At 37.8% G+C, this 20,123-nt stretch overlaps 1 protein-coding gene across 2 annotated transcripts; it reads right to left on the reverse strand.

Moving 5' to 3' along the window:
• Window positions 1-6,712: 6,712 nt before the first annotated feature.
• Window positions 6,713-17,982, reverse strand: RERGL (RERG like). 2 transcript variants are annotated; one of them, XM_005892074.3, is made up of 5 exons: window positions 17,856-17,982; window positions 16,152-16,208; window positions 13,247-13,320; window positions 11,233-11,381; window positions 6,713-8,497 (listed from the first exon to the last, which is right to left on the reverse strand). In XM_005892074.3, the coding sequence occupies exons 1-5, from the start codon at window positions 17,905-17,907 to the stop codon at window positions 8,215-8,217; spliced, it is 615 nt and encodes a 204-aa protein (XP_005892136.1). In that variant the 5' UTR covers window positions 17,908-17,982; the 3' UTR covers window positions 6,713-8,214. The 2 variants fall into 2 exon arrangements, with proteins under 2 accessions (XP_005892136.1, XP_070226144.1); XM_070370043.1 differs by having other exon boundaries at window positions 17,850-17,959.
• Between the last annotated feature and the right edge of the window lie 2,141 nt (window positions 17,983-20,123).

Here is a 20,123-nt window from a genome sequence, read left to right on the forward strand (position 1 = left end):
TGATAACTGCCTTTAGAATCCCTAATAGCTAAATTACAATTATTATGCAAAGTCCTACAATAGACAGTTATATGGATTGTTAAATGACTTTGCCTTTTTTGCAAACTATAATCATTTTCCTTTATTAGCTGAAGGATTTCATAATTTAAGGAAGATGAGAAACCTATAAGTCACACTTTCAAGTAAGGAACATGGATATTGCAAACATTAAATTCCCCCATAAAAACGTTAAGGCATCATTAAACTAGGTTCAGATTAATACAATTCAGTCAACTCTAGATAGATATCTCCCATAATAAGCTGAAACAATACCTAGTGATCTAAGATGTAAAATATTTTACTACAGCCAATTTATAAACCTATAAAACATACAGGTATCATTCAACCTCTTTATTAATAGTGCATGCCTTGTATTAAATCAAAACCATTTCAAAGGCCCCTCCCCTTTGGCATTCTCTTCCTCAGCTGTTGCCCCTCATTATGTGTTATCTCATTGAAGCTCATCCAAAGTGAATGACGGCATCTTTTTTTTTTAATAGAAGCAGCACAGGCCATTCCCAGCCTAGTGCTACAGCTTAACTATCTTTGAGATTTATAGACACACTTGCTATCTTCAACCTACAACGTTCTATGGCCTAATGTTGATGTATTTGTTTCTGCACTGTAAGTAGATGTGGTTTTTCTCACTTTGGAAAACTGCAATTTGTTATTTTTAGGTTTTCACAAGTTGCTTTACATATGAGTGATAGTCATAAGGAGAGTGATTTGGGAATAACTGGATATTGTAGATAATTTTGAATCTGGTTTGGAAGATTCTTTTTTTTCATTATGTTTTTGCCCAATAAGAAAGCCAAATATTTCATATTGACTGAGTTACTGGGCATTTTAAAGAATTATCTGTTCTGATTACCTATTGCCACATAAGAACACCTCCCTCCAAAAAAACAAACAAACAAAACATAACCAAGGATATATTCTGGGCTTAGAATTCTGTAAGTGGGAATAACTTATCCCTGCTCCACATAGCATGGGTTAGAGGAGTTCAGTTTTAGAGACTGAAATCACCTGAGGATTTGCATGTGTTTGGGAGTTGTGTGCTCACTAACCCCAAGCAATATAGTATTCCTGTCCTGGTATCTTCAGCGCAGCCAGATTCATCCATGCAAATTTTGAACAAATTTTGAGTCCCAGGAAGAGATGGGAGCTCGAGCTGTTTTCCAAGCTGGTCTGATGAGTCCTTTCCATTATTTCCATCTCATCCGATGTGTTAAAAGAGAGTCAGCAAGGATAGTCTGTATCAGGGGGAAGGAAACTAGAATCAACCTATCAATGGGAGAAGTGTCAAAAAATGTGTGAATATGTTTTATAACTATCACATTATAAAAGGGGAAACCTAGTACCTTTAACCTCAGTTCAGTTCAGTTCAGTTGCTCAGTCGTGTCCGACTCTTTGCGACTCCATGAATAGCAGCATGCCAGGCCTCCCTGTCCATCATCAACTTCCGGAGTTCACTCAAACTCACGTCCATCGAGTCAGTGATGCCATCCAGCCATCTCATCCTCTGTCGTCCCCTTCTCCTCCTGCCCCCAGTCCCTCCCAGCATCAGGGTCTTTTCCAATGAGTCAACTCTTTGCATGAGGTGGCCAAAGTATTGGAGTTTCAGATTTAGCATCAGTCCTTCCAATGAACACCCAGGACTGATCTCCTTTAGAATGGACTGGTTGGATCTCCTTGCAGTCCAAGAGACGCTCAAGAGTCTTCTCCAACACCACAGTTCAAAAGCATTAATTCTTTGGCACTCAGCTTTCTTTACAATCCAACTCTTACATCCATACATGACCTCTGGAAAAACCATAGCCTTGACTAGACAGACCTTTGTTGACAAAGTAATATCTCTGCTTTTCAATACGCTATCTAGGTTGGTCATAACTTTCCTTCCAAGGAGTAAGCATCTTTTAATTTCATGGCTGCAGTCACCATCTGCTGTGATTTTGGAGCCCCCCCAAAATAAAGTCTGACACTGTTTCCACTGTTTCCCCATCTATTTCCCATGAAGTGATGGGACCAGATGCCATGAGCTTCGTTTTCTGAATGTTGAGCTTTACGCCAACTTTTTCACTCTCCTCTTTCACTTTCATCAAGAGGCTTTTGAGTTCCTCTTCACTTTCTGCCATAAGGGTGGTGTCATCTGCATATCTGAGGTGATTGATATTTCTCCCGGCAATCTTTATTCCAGCTTGTGCTTCTTTCAGCCCAGCGTTTCTCATGATGTACTCTGCATAGAAGTTAAAGAAGCAGGGTGACAAAATACAGGCTTGACATACTTTATTTTCCTATTTGGAACCAGTCTGTTGGTCCATGTTCAGTTCTAACTGTTACTTCCTGACCTGCATACAGAGGTTTCTCAAGAGGCAGGTTAGGTGGTCTGGTGTTTCCAGCTCTTTCAGAATTGTCCACAGTTTATTGTGATCCACAGAGTCAAAGGTTTTGGCATAGTCAATAAAGCAGAAATAAATGTTTTTCTAGAACTCTCTCTTGCTTTTTCGATGATCCAGCAGATGTTGGCAATTTGATCTCTGGTTCCTCTGCCTTTTCTAAAACCAGCTTGAACATCTGGAAGTTCACGATTCGTGTATTGCTAAAGCCTGGCTTGGAGAATTTTGAGCATTACCTTTAACCTAGTACCTTTAAATATCACTCTGAAAAATAATCAATGGTTCACCAACAGTTCATTCATTTTTTCATCTCATGGAAACTATTTTTAAAATAGAAATTATTTTTTAATGGACAACATTTTTCAACTGTACTAAGGTATAACTGAAAAAACTGCAATATATTTAATGTGTATGACATAGTGATTTCATCTACAGATACACTGAGGGCTTCCCAGGTGTGCTAGTGGTGAAGAGACCCTGCTAATGCAGGAGACATGGGAGACATGGGTTTCATCCCTGAGTCAGGAAGATCCCCTAGAGGAAAAAATGGCAACCCACTCCAGTATTCGTGCCTGGAGAACCCCATGGACAGAGGAGATTGGCAAGCTACAGTTCCTAGGTCGCAAACAGTTAGACATGACTGATATGACTTAGCACACACATATGTTGTGAAATGATTACCACAATCAAGTTAACTAACACACCCATCACCTCACACAGTTATCTTTTTTCTTTTTGCTAAGAATGTTTGTTGTTATTCCTTTGTTCCATAGACACCTTGTAAGAAGTGTCATCTCAGATCACCTTGCTATAAAATCAAGCTACAGTAAAGAAATATTAATATATACAAATATGAATAGTATACTTAGAAAACTCTTGAACTCTGATTCATCACAGATGAATATGCATAGATTAAGCTATGAAAGAATTTTCATACCATTTTGACAGTAGAGTTCTTCCATGTGGCATAGATAAGTATGTTACTTTTTAATGCAAAATCAGCCCCAAAGAATCATTCTTTGACTGGGAAAATAATTTTAAAGAATGAAGACCAAATCTTTTATGTGGGCAGATAATAAGAACAAAATAAATAAAAAAGATAAAAGTATAAATGTTTAAAATGATATATATATTCATATACATATACTTATATAGTCAATATTAATATTATAAAAAATTAGTAAAAGCCCTATAAATAGTTGATCAAAAAAAGTGTCCTACTGAATTTATGGGAATAATACACAAAAGAAGTTTATTTCTCATTTACAAAGCAATGTAATCTGAATATTCTAGGTTGATAAGAAGCACTCCTCACTCAAGCTTGACGTGATAGTGCCAGGCGAAAGAGGACAGGCTCTCATTACAGATCTGCCCAGAGGTGACCATGAAGTTTATTGGTAAAAGCAAACCATCCCATTTGTCAGTAGACTTTGTTGTGTACCCTGTAAGACAGGAAGGTGTAATACAAGATGGTACAGAGTTTTAGACCACGATCATAGTTTTGCCAGTTGGTCAGAGGTATCTGTAAGAGGTGGGCTTCCCAGGTAGTACAGTGGTAACAAATCTGCCTGCCAATGCAGGAAACGCGGGTTCTATCCCTAGGTGGACAAGGTTTCCCTGGAGTAGGAAATGGCAACCCACTCCAGTATTCATGCCTGGAAAATCTCATGGACAGAGGAGCATGGCAGGCTATAGCACAGAGTCGAAAATGACTGAGCATGCATGCACACATCTGTAAGAGGTAAGACTGGAAGAACAGTGCCAAGAAGGACTGGAGAAAAGTATGTGAATGGATCTCCAAGAGACAGCATGAAATGTACAGGTCTTTGTGTATCATTTTAATGCCCACTAGAGAGCATCCACCAATGCGAAATCACTTTACCTCCAAATGAGCAGGATGAACTGCCCTACAGATAATCTTGTTTTGCTTGACCACTGTTGTGCTTATATGTAATGGACTCAGGATAACAATGGCCTTGGTGGCAAGGATGGCAGCAAGGTTTGAGCCCACAATATGGACTTTGCCTCAATAAAGCATCTAAGTTTCCAACCAACCAGTATAAAAAATGGAGCCTTGCTCTAGATACAGCATTGTTTCTCTGGGGGCTGAGTGAGTGGATAAATAGGCTGACAGGTTAAATAGTTGTTGTTCAGTCGCTAAGTCATGTCCAAATCATTGCAACCCCATGGACGCAGCATGCCAGGCTCCTCCATCCCTCACTATTTCCCGGAGTTTGCTCAAATTCATGTCCACTGAGTCGGTGATGCTATCTAACCATTCCATCCTCTACTGCCCCCTTCTCCTCTTGCCTTCAATCTTTCCCAGCATTAGAGTCTTTTCCAATGAGTTGGTTCTTTGCATCATGTGGCCAAAGTATTGGAGCTTCAGCTTCAGCAACAGTTCTTATAATGAATATTCAGGGTTGACTTCCTTTAGGATTGACTGGTGTGATCTCCTTGTAATCCAAGGGACTCTCAAGGTTAAACAGCCTTTGGGTTAAACACTGGCATCCAGATTCTGCTGTCCCAGGATTCTATCATTTGCATTGATACTGACAAGTGGGGTTCAACGGCAGCATCTCTACTGTCAGCTCTGCCCGGTGGAGCACAGTCACTATGATGCTTGTCAAAGCTGTTTGCCTCTTCACCACTCTGTTCCTCACTTCCTTATAGTACAGGAAGTTCCTCTGAATTGTCCCAGAGAACACGATCAGATGGTGGGTTCTTGGGCCCAACCCTTCATAACAACTCAAACTCCCCCATCTTTATGAACATTCTGAACTATTTTGTAACTACCACATACAAGTTTCCTTATTTCCACTTGTATATCATCCAGGTTAGCTTTTTCTACAACAGGAGAGCTAAATATTGGCTCATGACTCACCATGAGCAAGATCATGTCAATGAGATGGATTCTCTCCTGTGCAGCAAAATAGTTTGTATTACCCTCCTGGACTCCTGTCTACCACCCTCTACTGAAGATCTTTCACATGGTCTCTAGGTAAGTGCACATACATGTTGAATTAAAAAAAAAAAAAGCACAACACGAGAGTTGTGAGTTAAGTTTTATTTGGGGTACAATGAGGATGGCAACCCAGGAGAAAGCGTTTCAGATAACTCTGAGAACCTGCTCCTAGGAGGTGAGGGAAGGAGCTAGGATATATAGGATTTTCACAACAAAAGACAGGTAGTCATTAGGTGGTACAGTGATAAAAGAATCTGCCTGCCAATGCAGGAGGCTCAGGAGACACAGGTTCCATCCCTAGGTCTTGATGAGCCCCTAGAGGAGGCCATGGCAACTCCAATATTTTTGCATGGGAAGTTCCATGGACAGAGGAGCCTGGTGGGCTACAGTCTATGGGGTCACAAAGAGTTGGGCATGACTCTGAGCACATAGTCCTCAGAAACTTCAAAAGATTACCATTAATTAGAGAAACCAGATATCCCAAGTTAAGGAAGTTAGTACTTTTCTATGTATGGAAACATGCAAGTCTGTGCTCACTGAAATCATTCCTTTCATATGCACCTCAGTTATCTGGGCCATTATCTTGTGTTTTCACAGCCTGGGTTCCCCCACGGCTCCCCGAAGAGCCCTGCAGGGATGGCTGCAGAGAGTGGCTGCTAGATGGCAGGTATTCTTTTCCTTCCTGAGTGTCCTCAGGACTCATCAGCTCATGTTGGATGGCTGCAATCGCTGATGACCGTGACATCCTTGTTTACTGATATGATAGGAAATACTCCATTTCTCAATGTTAACTCTATAGCTCAATATTAGGAGCATTGCATGTACGCCCAGGTGAACGTATCAGAAATCAAACCTTACTTATCAGTGATTTGGCTGAAATCAGGCCTCGACCTGCAACTTGAAATGCAGCAGTCAGCAGGCTCACCAAGGATGGCAGAAGGGGCGCTGCAGTCCAGGAGGTGGACAGATGACTTTGGGTGAGAAATTGTACCCTATGTAATGGTAGAAGGCCCAAAATGTTTTTGTCTCATGTAATACTTATTTCAGGACAATAAGGGCTTCAAGCTTATATATTTATCAACTAGTTTTTACCTTTTCCTTCCCCTATGACATCTAGATTTCCAAATGAACTTAAAAAAATGCTAATCTTTTTTTTTTGACACAAATTTTATTTTATTTTATTTTATTTTTATTTTTAAACTTTACATAATTGTATTAGTTTTGCCAAATATCGAAATGAATCCGCCACAGGTATACCCGCGTCCCCCATCCTGAACCCTCCACCCTCCACCCTTCCCTCCCCTCCCTCTGGGTCGTCCCAGTGCACCAGCCCCAAGCATTCAGTACCGTGCATCGAACCTGGACTGGCGACTCATTTCATACATGATGCTAATCTTTTAATCTAAAAAGGATCTTAGCCTCATCAGTTTTACTCTATGATAATTGCCCTTGTTACTATAGTATACAATAAAGAATTGTAGACTTTTCATCATCAGGCCGAATATAAACTATGGGTAAGAAACATTTATTTTTTTAATTGGGGGAATATTGTTTTACAGTGTTGTATTGGTTTCTGCCATACAACAATACAAATCAGCCGTAATTATACATATATCACCTCCCTATTGAGATTCCCTCCCCTCCCCTCCCTCTACCGTACCACTCTAGGTCATCACAGAGCACCAGGCTAGGTTCCCTGTGTTATACAACAACTTCTCACCAGCTATCTATTTTACATATGGTAACATATATATGTCAGTGCTAATTTTTCCATTCATCTGACTTTATTCTTTCCCCAAAATTTAACTTCTTAAGGCCTTAGCGGTAAAAAAAAAAAAAAAAAACTTGTGTGATCTTAAATAACTCACTGCTTATTATAGATACACTTTCTAAATTAAATCCATGCATTTCTGTTAAATAGATCTTGAATTTTACAAATTGATAAATTAAGCTCTATAATATATTGAAGAAGTGAAGTGAAAGTTGCAGCCATGTCTCTTAGATACCCCATGAACTATACAGTCCATGGAATTCTTCAGGCCAGAATATGGACTGGGTAGCCCTCCACTTCTCCAGGGGATCTTCCCAACCCAGGGATCAAACTGGGTCTCCTGCATTGCAGGCAGATTCTTTACCAGCTGAGCCACCAGGGAAGCCCAAGAATACTGGAGTGGGTAGCCTATGCCTTCTCCAGTGGATCGTCCTGACCCAGGAATCGAACCAGGGTCTCCTGCACTGCAGGTGGATTCTTTACCAGCTGAGCTACCAGGTGAATATAACTATCAGTTCAGTTCAGTTCAGTCGCTCAGTTGTGTCTGACTCTGTGACCCCATGAATCGCAGCACGCCAGGCCTCCCTGTCCATCACCAACTCCCGGAGTTCACTCAGACTCATGTCCATCGAGTTAGTGATGCCATACAGCCATCTCATCCTCTGTCGTCCCCTTCTCCTCCTATATATAACTACATATTTCATCTAAAAGACATATATAAAATATAGGTAAGAGAGCCCTAAAGAATGGTAGTTTAAGAAAATTACATAAGCAGGGTTTATTTGGTAAGGTAAACTGTACAGTAATCCACCATTAAATTATACTAATACTAGTCTGTGTATAGAGAATAGTGTGAAGCAAAATGTATAAGATACAAGCAACCAAAAAGGCAAACTATATATTTGAAAACACAGTTGTGGTTCATGGTCAATTATTTCATATCTCTAAGAGAATGTTTTCGCTGCACACAAAAGGTAAATTTAATTCCCAAACAAATGTTTGAAACTCTCTGATATAATAAATCCCCCAGGATCACATGTCTACTAAACAGATTTCCTTCTCTTTCCAAATACATTATTGATCAGCTTGGCCATGGATTTAGATCCACTGTATCTTCTCTTCTCTTTGAGTTTGAAGTTTGTCAGGATGTCCCTGATAATTCTGATAAACATCATTTCCACCTCCAGAGATTGCTCTGCTGCAGACAGTTCACAGAATTGGCACCGGTTATCCAATGCCAGTTTGTGCCCTTCTTCCCAGCCAACCTCTCGCACATGACAGAGATCTTGCTTGTTACCCACCAAAAGCACTGCTGACTCCACAGGTCTGAAATACAGATACACAATTCTTTGGTAAGACTGCTTTAACAACTCTTTTTTTATATATTAAGTAGGTTTATATAAAAATGAATTATAGGACCCCCCCAAAAAAAAGGAAAAAATATTATGTGTATTATTTATTCGTGTGTATTTGTAGTCATGTGTGTATCCTCATTTACTCATAAAAAGGATTTTAGATTAAATGTAAATGACACAGACCCAACAAAACTCTTAAAGCATAAGATTTGAAGTGGCACAAATCTATTCCTGGAACTATGGCTCTGTTTATTAACAAGACATGAGTGTGACATCATTCTCCATTTTCAGTTCTCTTATATGTTAAAAAACAAAAAAGGTAAAATAGTTCTCATCACCCAGAATGAAGATGTAGAAAACCTAGCTCAATGCCAGGCTATAATAAAAAAAAAAATAATAAAAGCATCTTTTACTAAAGATGCTTATTAAGCATTATTTTTCATTTTCTTATCAATTGAAAGAGAAGGACTAGCTACTGCTTCTTTACTAATTAAACAATTTAAATACAGTTTTCTTAAGGAAAAATATTATTCAGTACTCATCACTGTTTGTTCACTGTTAATATTCATTATAACATATTCTAAAGAAAATTTTACCATCTTGTAACTGTGTACAACTTTTCTGATTTATTTAAGAAATATATTTCTTTGTAAGGTAATGTCTTTGGCAAATATCAATACAATCTCTGTGGTTACAGTGCAACATTTCTAAAGCAGGGTTTCATTTGAAGAATACAGTATGGCCACTAGTCCTTAAATGACAAGAAATAGTGCCAAGATATCTACTATAGGTAAGAAATGGGAAAATGAAGTCTTCAACACCATCTCAAGAGATATTGTATAGAAACCACCAAAGTATGTTTTATTCACATGATGGTTTGAGCCATCAAGGAAAAAGCATTGCATGTCTAACACTAGACTCTTGATGATAGTAATAGTACATTATGACATAGTTCATATACTAATAATATCTCTTTATATAGGGCTTCCCTGGTAGCTCAGCTCGTAGAGAATCTGCCTGCCATGCAGGAGATCCCAGTTTGATTTCTGGGTCAGGAAGATGCACTGGAGAAGGGATAGGCTACCCACTCCAGTATTCTTGGGCTTTCCTGGTGGCTCAGACAGTAAAGAATCTTCCTGCAACGTGGGAGACCTAGGTTCGATCCCTGGGTTGGGAGGATCCCCTGTAAAAAGGAATGACTACCCACTATAGTATTCTAGCTTGGAGAATTCCATGGACAGAGGAGCGTGGCAGGCTACAGTCCACGGGGTCACAAAGAGTTGGACACGACGGAGTGACTTTCACACATATAGTTCAGAAAATTATTGTGAAGAATTAATGGGGAAGAATAAATGAAATATTTTGAAGGATAAGTCACAAATATCAGATATAATTTTTTAAATGCCATATTTTCTTTCTATCTATAGATAAGAGATTTGGAAATAGACTCTACTTAAAGATTAAAAATTGGAAATACCCAAGAATTATTTGATCAACACATTAAGAATATTGCCTGAGAATGTCAAATATAAGGATTTTTAAAATATAAATTTTTAATTCTTCTTGCGTGATTCTTTTGATAATGAAGAATAGCAAAGTAATTTTAATTACTTACCCTTACCACAGTTATGGTGCTTAAACATAAAATATTTAACACCCAAAACAATGGAGTTCCCTCAAAATCAGTAATATTATAGGAAATCAGAGCCCTGAGGTTTCTTAGTAAAATCATATTCTTTTCTCCTACCATGTTTCCATCAGTTCTATAATCAGAAAAAGAAGGTCTAGAAATTAAAGGGTTTACCCAAGGTCAATCAGATATAAACAAGAATTCACATCGAATGACTCCAAGGGAACACCCCTTATCAATTATTATCTGATTATTTCTTGATAATGGGCATTTTAAAAAGATATTAAAATCACAGATATCAATTTTCAGGAATGATATTGTGCTTCCTTGCTTCCCAGATTAGCATGATATTAGAGAAGGGCAAATCTGGCTAAGAGCACAAAGAATCCCTTACACCAGCATGTTGAACAAAAATAACTATTTTAAAGGGAAAGGATAAAGCAATTTTAAAAAAAGGAAAACTAAAAATGGGAAATTCATAGGTTTAAACATATATCTACTAATGCAAAAATAGTCTAAGGCATCATTGTTTTCCTGCATAATGACTTTGTCAAGACATTAACAATAGGGCATTGTAGATTAGCTCTTTATTTTAGGAGGTGAAATGGAGAAAAATGTAGTCTCATACTTAGAATTTGTAATGGTTTGATTATTCAGTCTATTTTGCTTTGTAGACTGAAAATACCAATGACTAGGAATTGAATGCCAAACGTAATATATCTGGATTTATTTAGTATCCTTAACATTTTTGAGGGAATGAAAAAGAAAGGTGGAAAGGGAACTATCTTGTGTACAAAGGACTATTATTTTGCAAGCGATTGTCATGTTAACAATAGAAGCTGTCTTGTAAAACAGTCATTTATTGGGGCAAGTTAACTGTTGATGTCTTTCAGGATATAAAGTATTCTCATCTTACTCCTTTTACTACATGTGTAACTCCTGTGGAATGGAAGGTGGCTTGTTCAGGGCTGTTAAATTTTGTAATTGGAAACCTGTATTAAATTCTTCCTAATGATGCTTACAGCTCTATGATGATTTACTAAAAAGAAAGTAGAGAGGAATGAAAAATACCTCACCTTTTACAATGACTTGTCTGTGGCTCCCGAATTCTGTAGATTAATGCTTTTGCAAATGCAAAGGAAGACCTGTCACTGATGTCATACACAATAACAAACCCATCTGCCCAATGCAGCTCACTTGTGAGGGAAAATTTTGCTTTCTGTGGCTGAAAATAAATCAAACACATTGAAAGTGGTAGGATTGGACCTCTGTATTTTACATGACAGACAGCTAATTAATGGAGACCCATTTTACCTGGAAGAGAATTCAGTAAGCAAATACTGCTATTTTCTAAAATGCAGTTTCTTTGTATCACACTTTTTCTTTTATCAAAAGTGATCAAATTTTTTTAAAAAATAAAGAACTATAATAAAGTTATATCTATTTCATTTGATAACTTTTTCTCTAAAAAAAACTTCTCTTTTTCTGAAAATTTGATGAGCCCTAATAATTGCCTTTAACACCATATCCACACAGGAGACAGTATCTTCTATATTAGTGAACAGAATATGTATTGATTTTTTAGTAACAGATTTAAATCAGTAAAGCAACAATAGTGATTAAGGTTTAGCAAAAAAGATTTGAAGGATGTTTGCCATACCCAACAAAATCTATCCCACAGGGGATAGAGATGTTTTGAAATATTGAACAGCTAGCCACCCTTCTCTTACTTATATAATTATATTTAAACTTTTAAAATATAAATTTATTTATTTTAATTGGAGGTTAATTACTTTACAATATTGTATTGGTTTTGCCATACATCAACATGAATCCGCCACAGGTATACACGTGTTCCCCATCCTGAACCCCCTTCCCACCTCCCTCCCCGTACCATCCCTCTGGGTCGTCCCAGTGCACCAGCCCCAAGAATCCAGTATCATGCATCGAACCTGGACTGGCGATTCGTTTCATATATGATATTATACATGTTTCAATGCCATTCTCCCAAATCATCCGACCCTCTCCCTCTCCCACAGAGTCCAAAAGACTGTTCTATACGTCAGTGTCTCTTTTACTGTCTCGTATACAGGGTTATTGTTAGAAAGATGGTAAGGATAACCCTGTATGCGAGACAGCAAAAGAGACACAGATGTATAGAACAGTCTTTTGGACTCTGTGGGAGAGGGAGAGGGTGGGATGATTTGGGAGAATGGCATTGAAACATGTATAATATCATATATGAAATGAGTCGCCAGTCCAGGTTTGATGCACGATACTGGATGTTTGGGGCTGGTGCACTGGGACGACCCAGAGGGATGGTACGGAAAGGGAGGAGGGAGGAGGGTTCAGGATGGGGAACATGTGTATACCTGTGGTGGATTCATGTTGATGTATGGCAAAACCAATACAATATTGTAAAGTTAAAAAATAAAATAAAATAAATTAAAAAATAAATTCCATATATATGCATTAGTATGCTGTATTGGTGTTTGAATAAAGGGGTTTGTACTCAAAATCCTTCTTACTTTGGTTTTATTGACAGTGGTTTAGTTATCTGGTGGCTCAGACAGTAAAGCGTCTTGCTTACAATGCGGGAGACCTGGGTTTGATCCCTGGGTCAGGAAGATACTCTGGAGACGGAAATGGCAACCCATTCCAGTACTCTTGCCTGGAAAACCCCATGGACGGAGGAGCCTGGTAGGCTACATTCCATGGGATCGCAAAGAGTCGGACACGACTGAGCTACTTCACTTTCACTTTCTTTAGTTATCAACAAATGCAACTTAGCAAACATATAAACTGAATTAATAAGCATTAAACTATTAGTATTTTGACAGCTACATTGTGACCTGATACAAATATATTATGAAAGCATAATAATATTGCTATTTTAAAGATATCTGTAACATAATTTTGTCATAACTTTACAGAGAAGCTAGATAATATAACACTAAAATAATTTCTTAAGTTTTTAATAATTAAAATTGAGAAGTAACTTCAATATTAAGGCTAGCAACTGCACACTTACCCTTATCCTATCTTCTTCAAATCATGATTGAAAATATAAAAGTATTTTGGTTTACTTACCTGAGAACAAGGGTCATATATTTCTAGATTCAACTGCTTCCCTTCCAAACACAAATGTTTGTTATAGATAGATTCTGCAAAATATACATATACTCATTATCAGTATGGAAATACTCCAGAATTTTAAAACATGGATTTATATTTGGATCAGCCAAATACAAATATAGCCCTATAAAGTCAACCAGTCATATTTTAGTTTTAGTAGCTTTTCTTTATTGATAGTGGTCAAAAAAAAAACATGTATTTGCTATATTTGCTCATATATATATTTCTTAAAAATGAATTTCACCACTGTACCTATTCACTGACATGTTTTTGTGCCTATATATTAGTCTGTTCATTACCATAGCCTCTAGAAGAGTAACTGCCACATGACAGGTGTCCAATAAATATTTCTTGAATGAATGAAAGACTTCATTTCTGTAACTGTCCCTCCAGTGTTTTCATACAAGACCTAACTTATCTCCAGAATTGCATACTGATACATTTGCCAACTGACACATGACCCATTCTGGCAAACACTCCATAACCCTTGGTAGAAAGATGTAGCTGACATTTGGGAAAGCCAGCTTCAGGGGGTTAGGGATGACATTTATTTTATGTAATTCAATTAATTAATTAATTGTTGGTTGTGCTGGGTCTTTGTTGCTGTGGGAGCTTTTCTCTAGTCGTGCATGGGCTTCTTACTGCAGTGGTTTCTCTCGTTGGGAAGCACAGGCTTTAGGGTGCTCAGACTTCAGTAACTGCAGCATGTGGCCTCGGTAGCTGCGGCTCCCGGGCTCGAGAGCACAGGTTCAACAGTTGTGACACATGGACTTAGTTGTTCTGCAGCATGTGCGATCTTCCTAGACCAGGGATTGAACCTGTGTCTCCTGCATTGACAGGCGGATACTTTACCACTGAGCCACCAGGGAAGCCCAGGGGTACATTCTGAGATCCTTCTAGGCTACACAGAGTGAAATTTGTTACTGTTTAATTCAATCTTAAAATATGTCTTCAGACAGTTTATTCTAAACTTCGTAAGCTTACTACCGTGAGTTATCAGCAGTAAAGAATGTGCCTGCAACGCAGGAGATGCAGACACAGGTTCGATCCCCGAGTGGGGAAGATCCCCTGGAAGAGGAAATAGCAACACACTCCAGTATTCTTTCCTGGAGAATCCCATGGACAGAAGAACCTGGTGGGCTACAATCCATGGGTTGCAAAGGAGTCAGATATGACTGAGAGATTAAACAACAGCAACAACCATGAACTATATCATTTCCTCCTGAGACCTTTAAAAATACCTACTCTCAATACTCAAAAACTGCCAGCAGGGGTCACCAGCTCTTAACATTTTAGAATTTTATTATTTCCCCCTGTAGGCCTTCATTTACACATAAGGTCATTTTTTGGCTAATTAATCTTCTTGCTGTGGACCTTTAACTCACTTCATTGTCTTTATAAATGTCTCTAGGTCTTATTTTTCAATAGAGGTGTAATAGCCAGAAATATGCATACTTCATTTGCTTATATAACTATGTTGTATTAAAGATTAAGGTGACATTTACTTTTGTTGTTGCTGTTAATTATTCTTTGTAAATGTGTATTGTTTTATAGTTTTGGAACACTTTCTCATGCCTTACTCTTAGTTTGTGTGTTATCTGGCCCTTTATGACTGAAGTTGTTGACCTGAGAAATGAAACAATAAGAGTTTCTCTTTCTATATATTTTTTCTTTCTATAATCAGAGCTTGCCCTAAAACACTCACAGCATCATATGAACTAAAATACTATGTTGGCTACATGCAGGCAGCAACACAATGCAATACTTCAAAGTTGTTTTCTAAAATACTCTAATAATGCTACCTCATAAATGAATGCTAAAGATTTTTGTTGTTGTTTATTTCTCATGAAAAACACTTGCAATCGTAACTTCTTACTCTAAGTATAATGGAATGAAAAAAAAAATCCCTTTCTCCCAATTCTATTTCTTAAAATCTTCATTCCTATTAAAAAAACAAAAAACCTTTCCCCACCATGCCTTCAATCAGGTAAGATATTAGTAGCATTATATAGATTAATTTTTGAGCCAAAAATATATTCAAACTTCTGGCAAAATTCCCCACTTTTTATTAATTCCCCACTGTGGCATTTCCCATATGTCATGCTAATTTTGATAAAAATAACAAAATTATGGTAGAGTTAGTGAAATGATCCTAAGATTATATCAAGGTGCCCTGGCACCTGTTTTAGAATTTCTCTGAAACTTACAACCTACATAATTATGATATGATCTTTAGTCAAAGCATAATTTTCCTGTTATTTTCACATGGTCCTTTGAAAATAAGCATTTATTAAATAAATGCTTTAAATAAAATAAGCATTTATTTTGTAGTTACTTGTGCTTTTATAATTAGTCTTTATCTCTCAGCAGATGTTGCTTTAATTTTAAAATTGCTTCACAGTTTAACAAAACCCCCACACTCACATGCTCTGCAATGGTTGGTGCAGATGGGTGGGAGCGAGGTTTAAGGTTTTTCTAGTTCTAGACTGAAATCAACTGGATTTCTAATGTATCTCAGTTAACATAAAACTGGATAAATTTTATCATGAAAGAATATTTAGTTAAAATACTTATTTGGGCTTTTAAAATCAGAGTCCATGAATTAAACAAGTTGCTTAAAAGTGCAAAAATAGAAGATTCTATGAAAATGCTTCTCTGATGTTGTTAATTTGAAGAAGAAAATGGAACCCACTCCAGTATTCTTGCCTTGAAAATCCCAAAACAGAGAAGCCTGATGGCCTACATACAGTCCATAGGGCTGCAAACAGTCAGATAAGTCTTAGCAACTGAGCACACACACACTGATGTTAATTGATGATGCTGAAGTTTTAAAGTGAAAAAGTCTAAAGTAGTGACTTACCAAAATTAGAAGCATATTCTCCAATGAAGCGCTTGGTAAGAAACCTTACTATAAGGGCTGCAAAACAAAACAAGCTGAATTTAAGGTCTTATCAGTTTTAAGACACAGGTAACAACTTAGCTACCTTGGTGGCTCAGACAGTAATGAATCCTCCTGCAATGTGGGAGACCTAGGTTCAATCCCCGGGTTGGGAAGATCCCCTCGAGGAGGAAATGGCAACCCAATCCAGTATTCTTGCCTGGAGAATCCCATGGACAGAGGAGCCTGGCAGGCTACATTCCACGGGGTCGCAGAGTCAGACAGGGCTGAGCAACTAAGCACAGCACACATGTATGTACGTAAAGTTTTATCTCTTGGCTTAAAAATTACTAAGTATTAATGAAGACCTTGAAGTTTTACTAAATTCTGGTCTAAATAATAATCAGTAAGATTAGCAATCATAAAACCGTAAAAATTAGGAGGCTAGAAAGAAAGTGATCTTACTGTGGTGCCCACTCAATTCACTGTGTAAGTAATTCACTAAGGCAAACACACATAAGAAACCTCAGCTTTGCAACAGAGACAGATTTCTTATTAAATCTGAGATGCAAGAACCATGATATCTTTTTATTTCATCAAATTAATTGTGGCTCCAAGGTGCCACATGTTTGTAATAGTGGCCAGGACAGTATCACACCTTTGCGAATGTTTAAGGAAACAGGGACTTCAAAATCCAAGAAACGGAGGATCGCCCTCTAGTGTTGGTTAATCTTACTGCAGCTCCTGGGTCTGGCCAGTTAGGATTCACCAGGCTCAGGTGGCTCTATTGGCAGCATCCTTACTACCACCATGTAACAAAGACAAACGCGTAGCTTCCAAGGTCATGGGCACCGTGTCGCTCAGTTCCCAGGCATTTAAAAAGCCATGTCCTCATCTCCCTTCAAAGTGTTTTCTTTTTCTTTTTCCTCCTCTGAAACGTGGCTTATGTATACCTACGGCTGATTCATCTTGATATTTGGCAGAAAACAAAATTCTGCAAAGCAATTAACCTTCAATTAAAAATAAATTTTTTAAAAAGTTAAAAATAATCCACAGGTCTTCACACATTTCTCTCCACAGTTAGTCTCAGGGCAGTGGAATCTTTTCAAGACCACTGCTTGGCCACTGAGGCTTCTCAGGTGGTGCTATCAGTGAAGAACCTGCCTGCTAATGCAGGCAGACACAAAAGATGTGGGTTCAACCCCTGGGTCAGGAAGATGCCCTGGAGGAGGGCATGGCAACTTACTCCTGTACTCTTGAATGGAGAATTCCATGGACAGAGGAGCCAGGAGGGCTACAGTCCCTAGGGTCGCAGACAGTCTGATAAGACTGAAGCGACTTAGCACACACGCATGCAGGTGTGGGGGCAGGTGTGACAGAGTGAGAAGTATGTGGGATCATGATGGAGGGATTTCCTGTTGGCCCTACTTATTTTAAACATCAGTAGAACAAGATACAAATTAATACTTCAAACAGATGTGTTCTTCAACCTGTATATACATTTTATAAATACAAAGTTAATTGCATTGCTTGCTTATAAAATGAAAACTCCTACTGAGAAATAATATATAGTTATATCAGTCTATAAATTATAATATGTTTATATATATATATAAAATGTCAATATATTTCTCACTCTTTATGTATTCTACACCAGGAAAAAAAAAAACACACACACACATTTACCAGATTTTCCTGTTCCTTCACCTCCCAAAACAGTAAGCTTCACATCATTCATCTTGCTTTCCTCCTCCTTCTTGGTCTGTCCTGTTTTTTGCGGTTATCCTGAGTTGAGCCAAGCATGTGTTTTCCAACATCCTTTTTATTATTGCTACTCTAATTCCCCTAAGGCCAACTCCACCCCATACTCCTACCATCCAATAATAACTTTAAAAATATTTTCAATTAGGTTTGAACATGTCTCTTAAAAAAAAAATAAGTGGACTTACTATTTAGATACACAAAGAAATATTTAGCCAGTAGTTAAGAGCTTAACGGAAGCTTAGCTCCTCATATTCAACTTTCATGTACCTAAAGTATCTACCTTCTCCTAGAACCTAGAAAAATGATCTTTCTTCATGAAGAAAGTTTTTAGAGGATGGATAAACATTCCTGTAAATTTCCTATAACTGGATTAGTTTTGCTTTTTTCCTATTAATAGCTGAGGCTACATTTTCTTGGAATTTTCTTTCCTGTGAAAGACAAAGTGAGATGTGCCTGTGTGCTAAGTTGCATCAGTTGTGTCCGACTCTTTTCGACCCTATAGACTGTAGCTTGCCAGCCTCCTCTGTCCATGGGAATTTCCAGGCAAGAATACTGGAGTGGGTTGCCATGCCCTCTTCCACCAGCTCTTTCTGACCCAGGGATCAAGCTCACATATCTTATACCTCTTGCATTGGCAGGCAGGTTCTTTACTACTAGTGCCACCTGGAAAGCCCTTATGTAATACTTTATAATTAGGAAAAAGACATTTAAAAAAAGAACATTTGGAAGGGCTGTTCTGATATAATTCACTCCTGCTATGAAATAAAAGGGTAAACCTGATATGCACAATTACCACTCTGTTACCCTTTTTTTTTGTCAATGGTCCTTGCTATTCCAAGAATCCAAATTATTAATATTTTCTTCCCTTTCTTTCTCCTCATTTGTATATGTATAAATTTGAGAGTTGAGAAAAGAGTACAACAACAAAAAGAGAATGATTCAAACTTTGTGGACTACATTTTAAGACCCAGGTAAAGAAGTTTCATTTCTAGGCTGGGTCTATTGTAGAAACACATGCTTCTTAAAAATGCATTTATTTAATAAACATTGATTAACTGTACTCCTTGTTAAGGTTATATTGAGTTTAATTAAATAGGTCAACAATTAAATTATTTAATAAAAATTTTTCTGCCCTGTTAAAGTCTACAATCTACTAGGGGAAAAATGGAAATAGAATTATAATAAATATTATCATTGCTAAAATGGAGCCTTGATGAAGAGCTGGAGAAAGTAGACGAGAAGATAGAAGAGTCTTCAAAAAGTAGGTAAAGTTTGAAACATGAACAGGACCTATGGAGAGGGAAGAAAAAGTGATTGGGGATCAGGGAGATGCGTCTATTCCAAAAGAAGAAATAGACTCCATAAAGAAAAAAAGGCAAGATGGAATATGACGATTTGTGGGATTAACAAGGCAACAGATGAATAACTTAGATTTTCCCTTTTATTACAAATTATAAAGTATTTTTAAAATAAGCACTGCTCTCTATTTAATCCATGCCACTGTATTAAAAGTAACAAGAATGATTTTTTAATGATGTTTACCAGCTGATTTATTATACTTTAGAATTAAATGGCTTTCCTCTTTTGGGAGAAATTTCCTAAGAAATTTCTGATTTATGTCTTTAGAAAGTTTAATATATCTAGTGATAGGAAGGAACAACTTAACTTCATAACAAGCATGACACCGAAAATAACATATGGAAGGTTGTTATTGGCATTTTCTCATTGCAGCTGATTCTTCCCTATGTCCACTGGATCCCAAAGTATATTTAGTTAAGAAAGCAATATGGGATTGAAATAGAGTGAAGTTTATAAACCTGAACAAAGAGAATATCAGTCAGTTAGTCAGTTCAGTCGCTCAGTCATGTCTGACTCTTTGCGATCCCATGAACCGCAGCAGGCCAGGCCTCCCTGTCAGTCACCAACTCCCGGAGTTTCCCCAAACCCATGTCCATTGAGTCGGTGATGCCATCCAGCCATCTTATCCTCTGTCGTCCCCTTCTCCTCCTGCTCTCAATCTTTGCCAGCATCAGGGTTTTTTCAAATGAGTCAGCTCTTTGCATCAGGTGGCCAAAGTATTAGAGTTTCAGCTTCAACATCAGTCCTTCCAATGAACACCCAGGACTGATCTTAGGATTGACTGGTTAGATCTCCTAGCAGTCCAAGGGACTCTCAAACAGAATATAATCA

This window comes from Bos mutus, chromosome 5 (assembly GCF_027580195.1).
Source record: "Bos mutus isolate GX-2022 chromosome 5, NWIPB_WYAK_1.1, whole genome shotgun sequence".
Classification (NCBI taxonomy): domain Eukaryota; kingdom Metazoa; phylum Chordata; class Mammalia; order Artiodactyla; family Bovidae; genus Bos; species Bos mutus.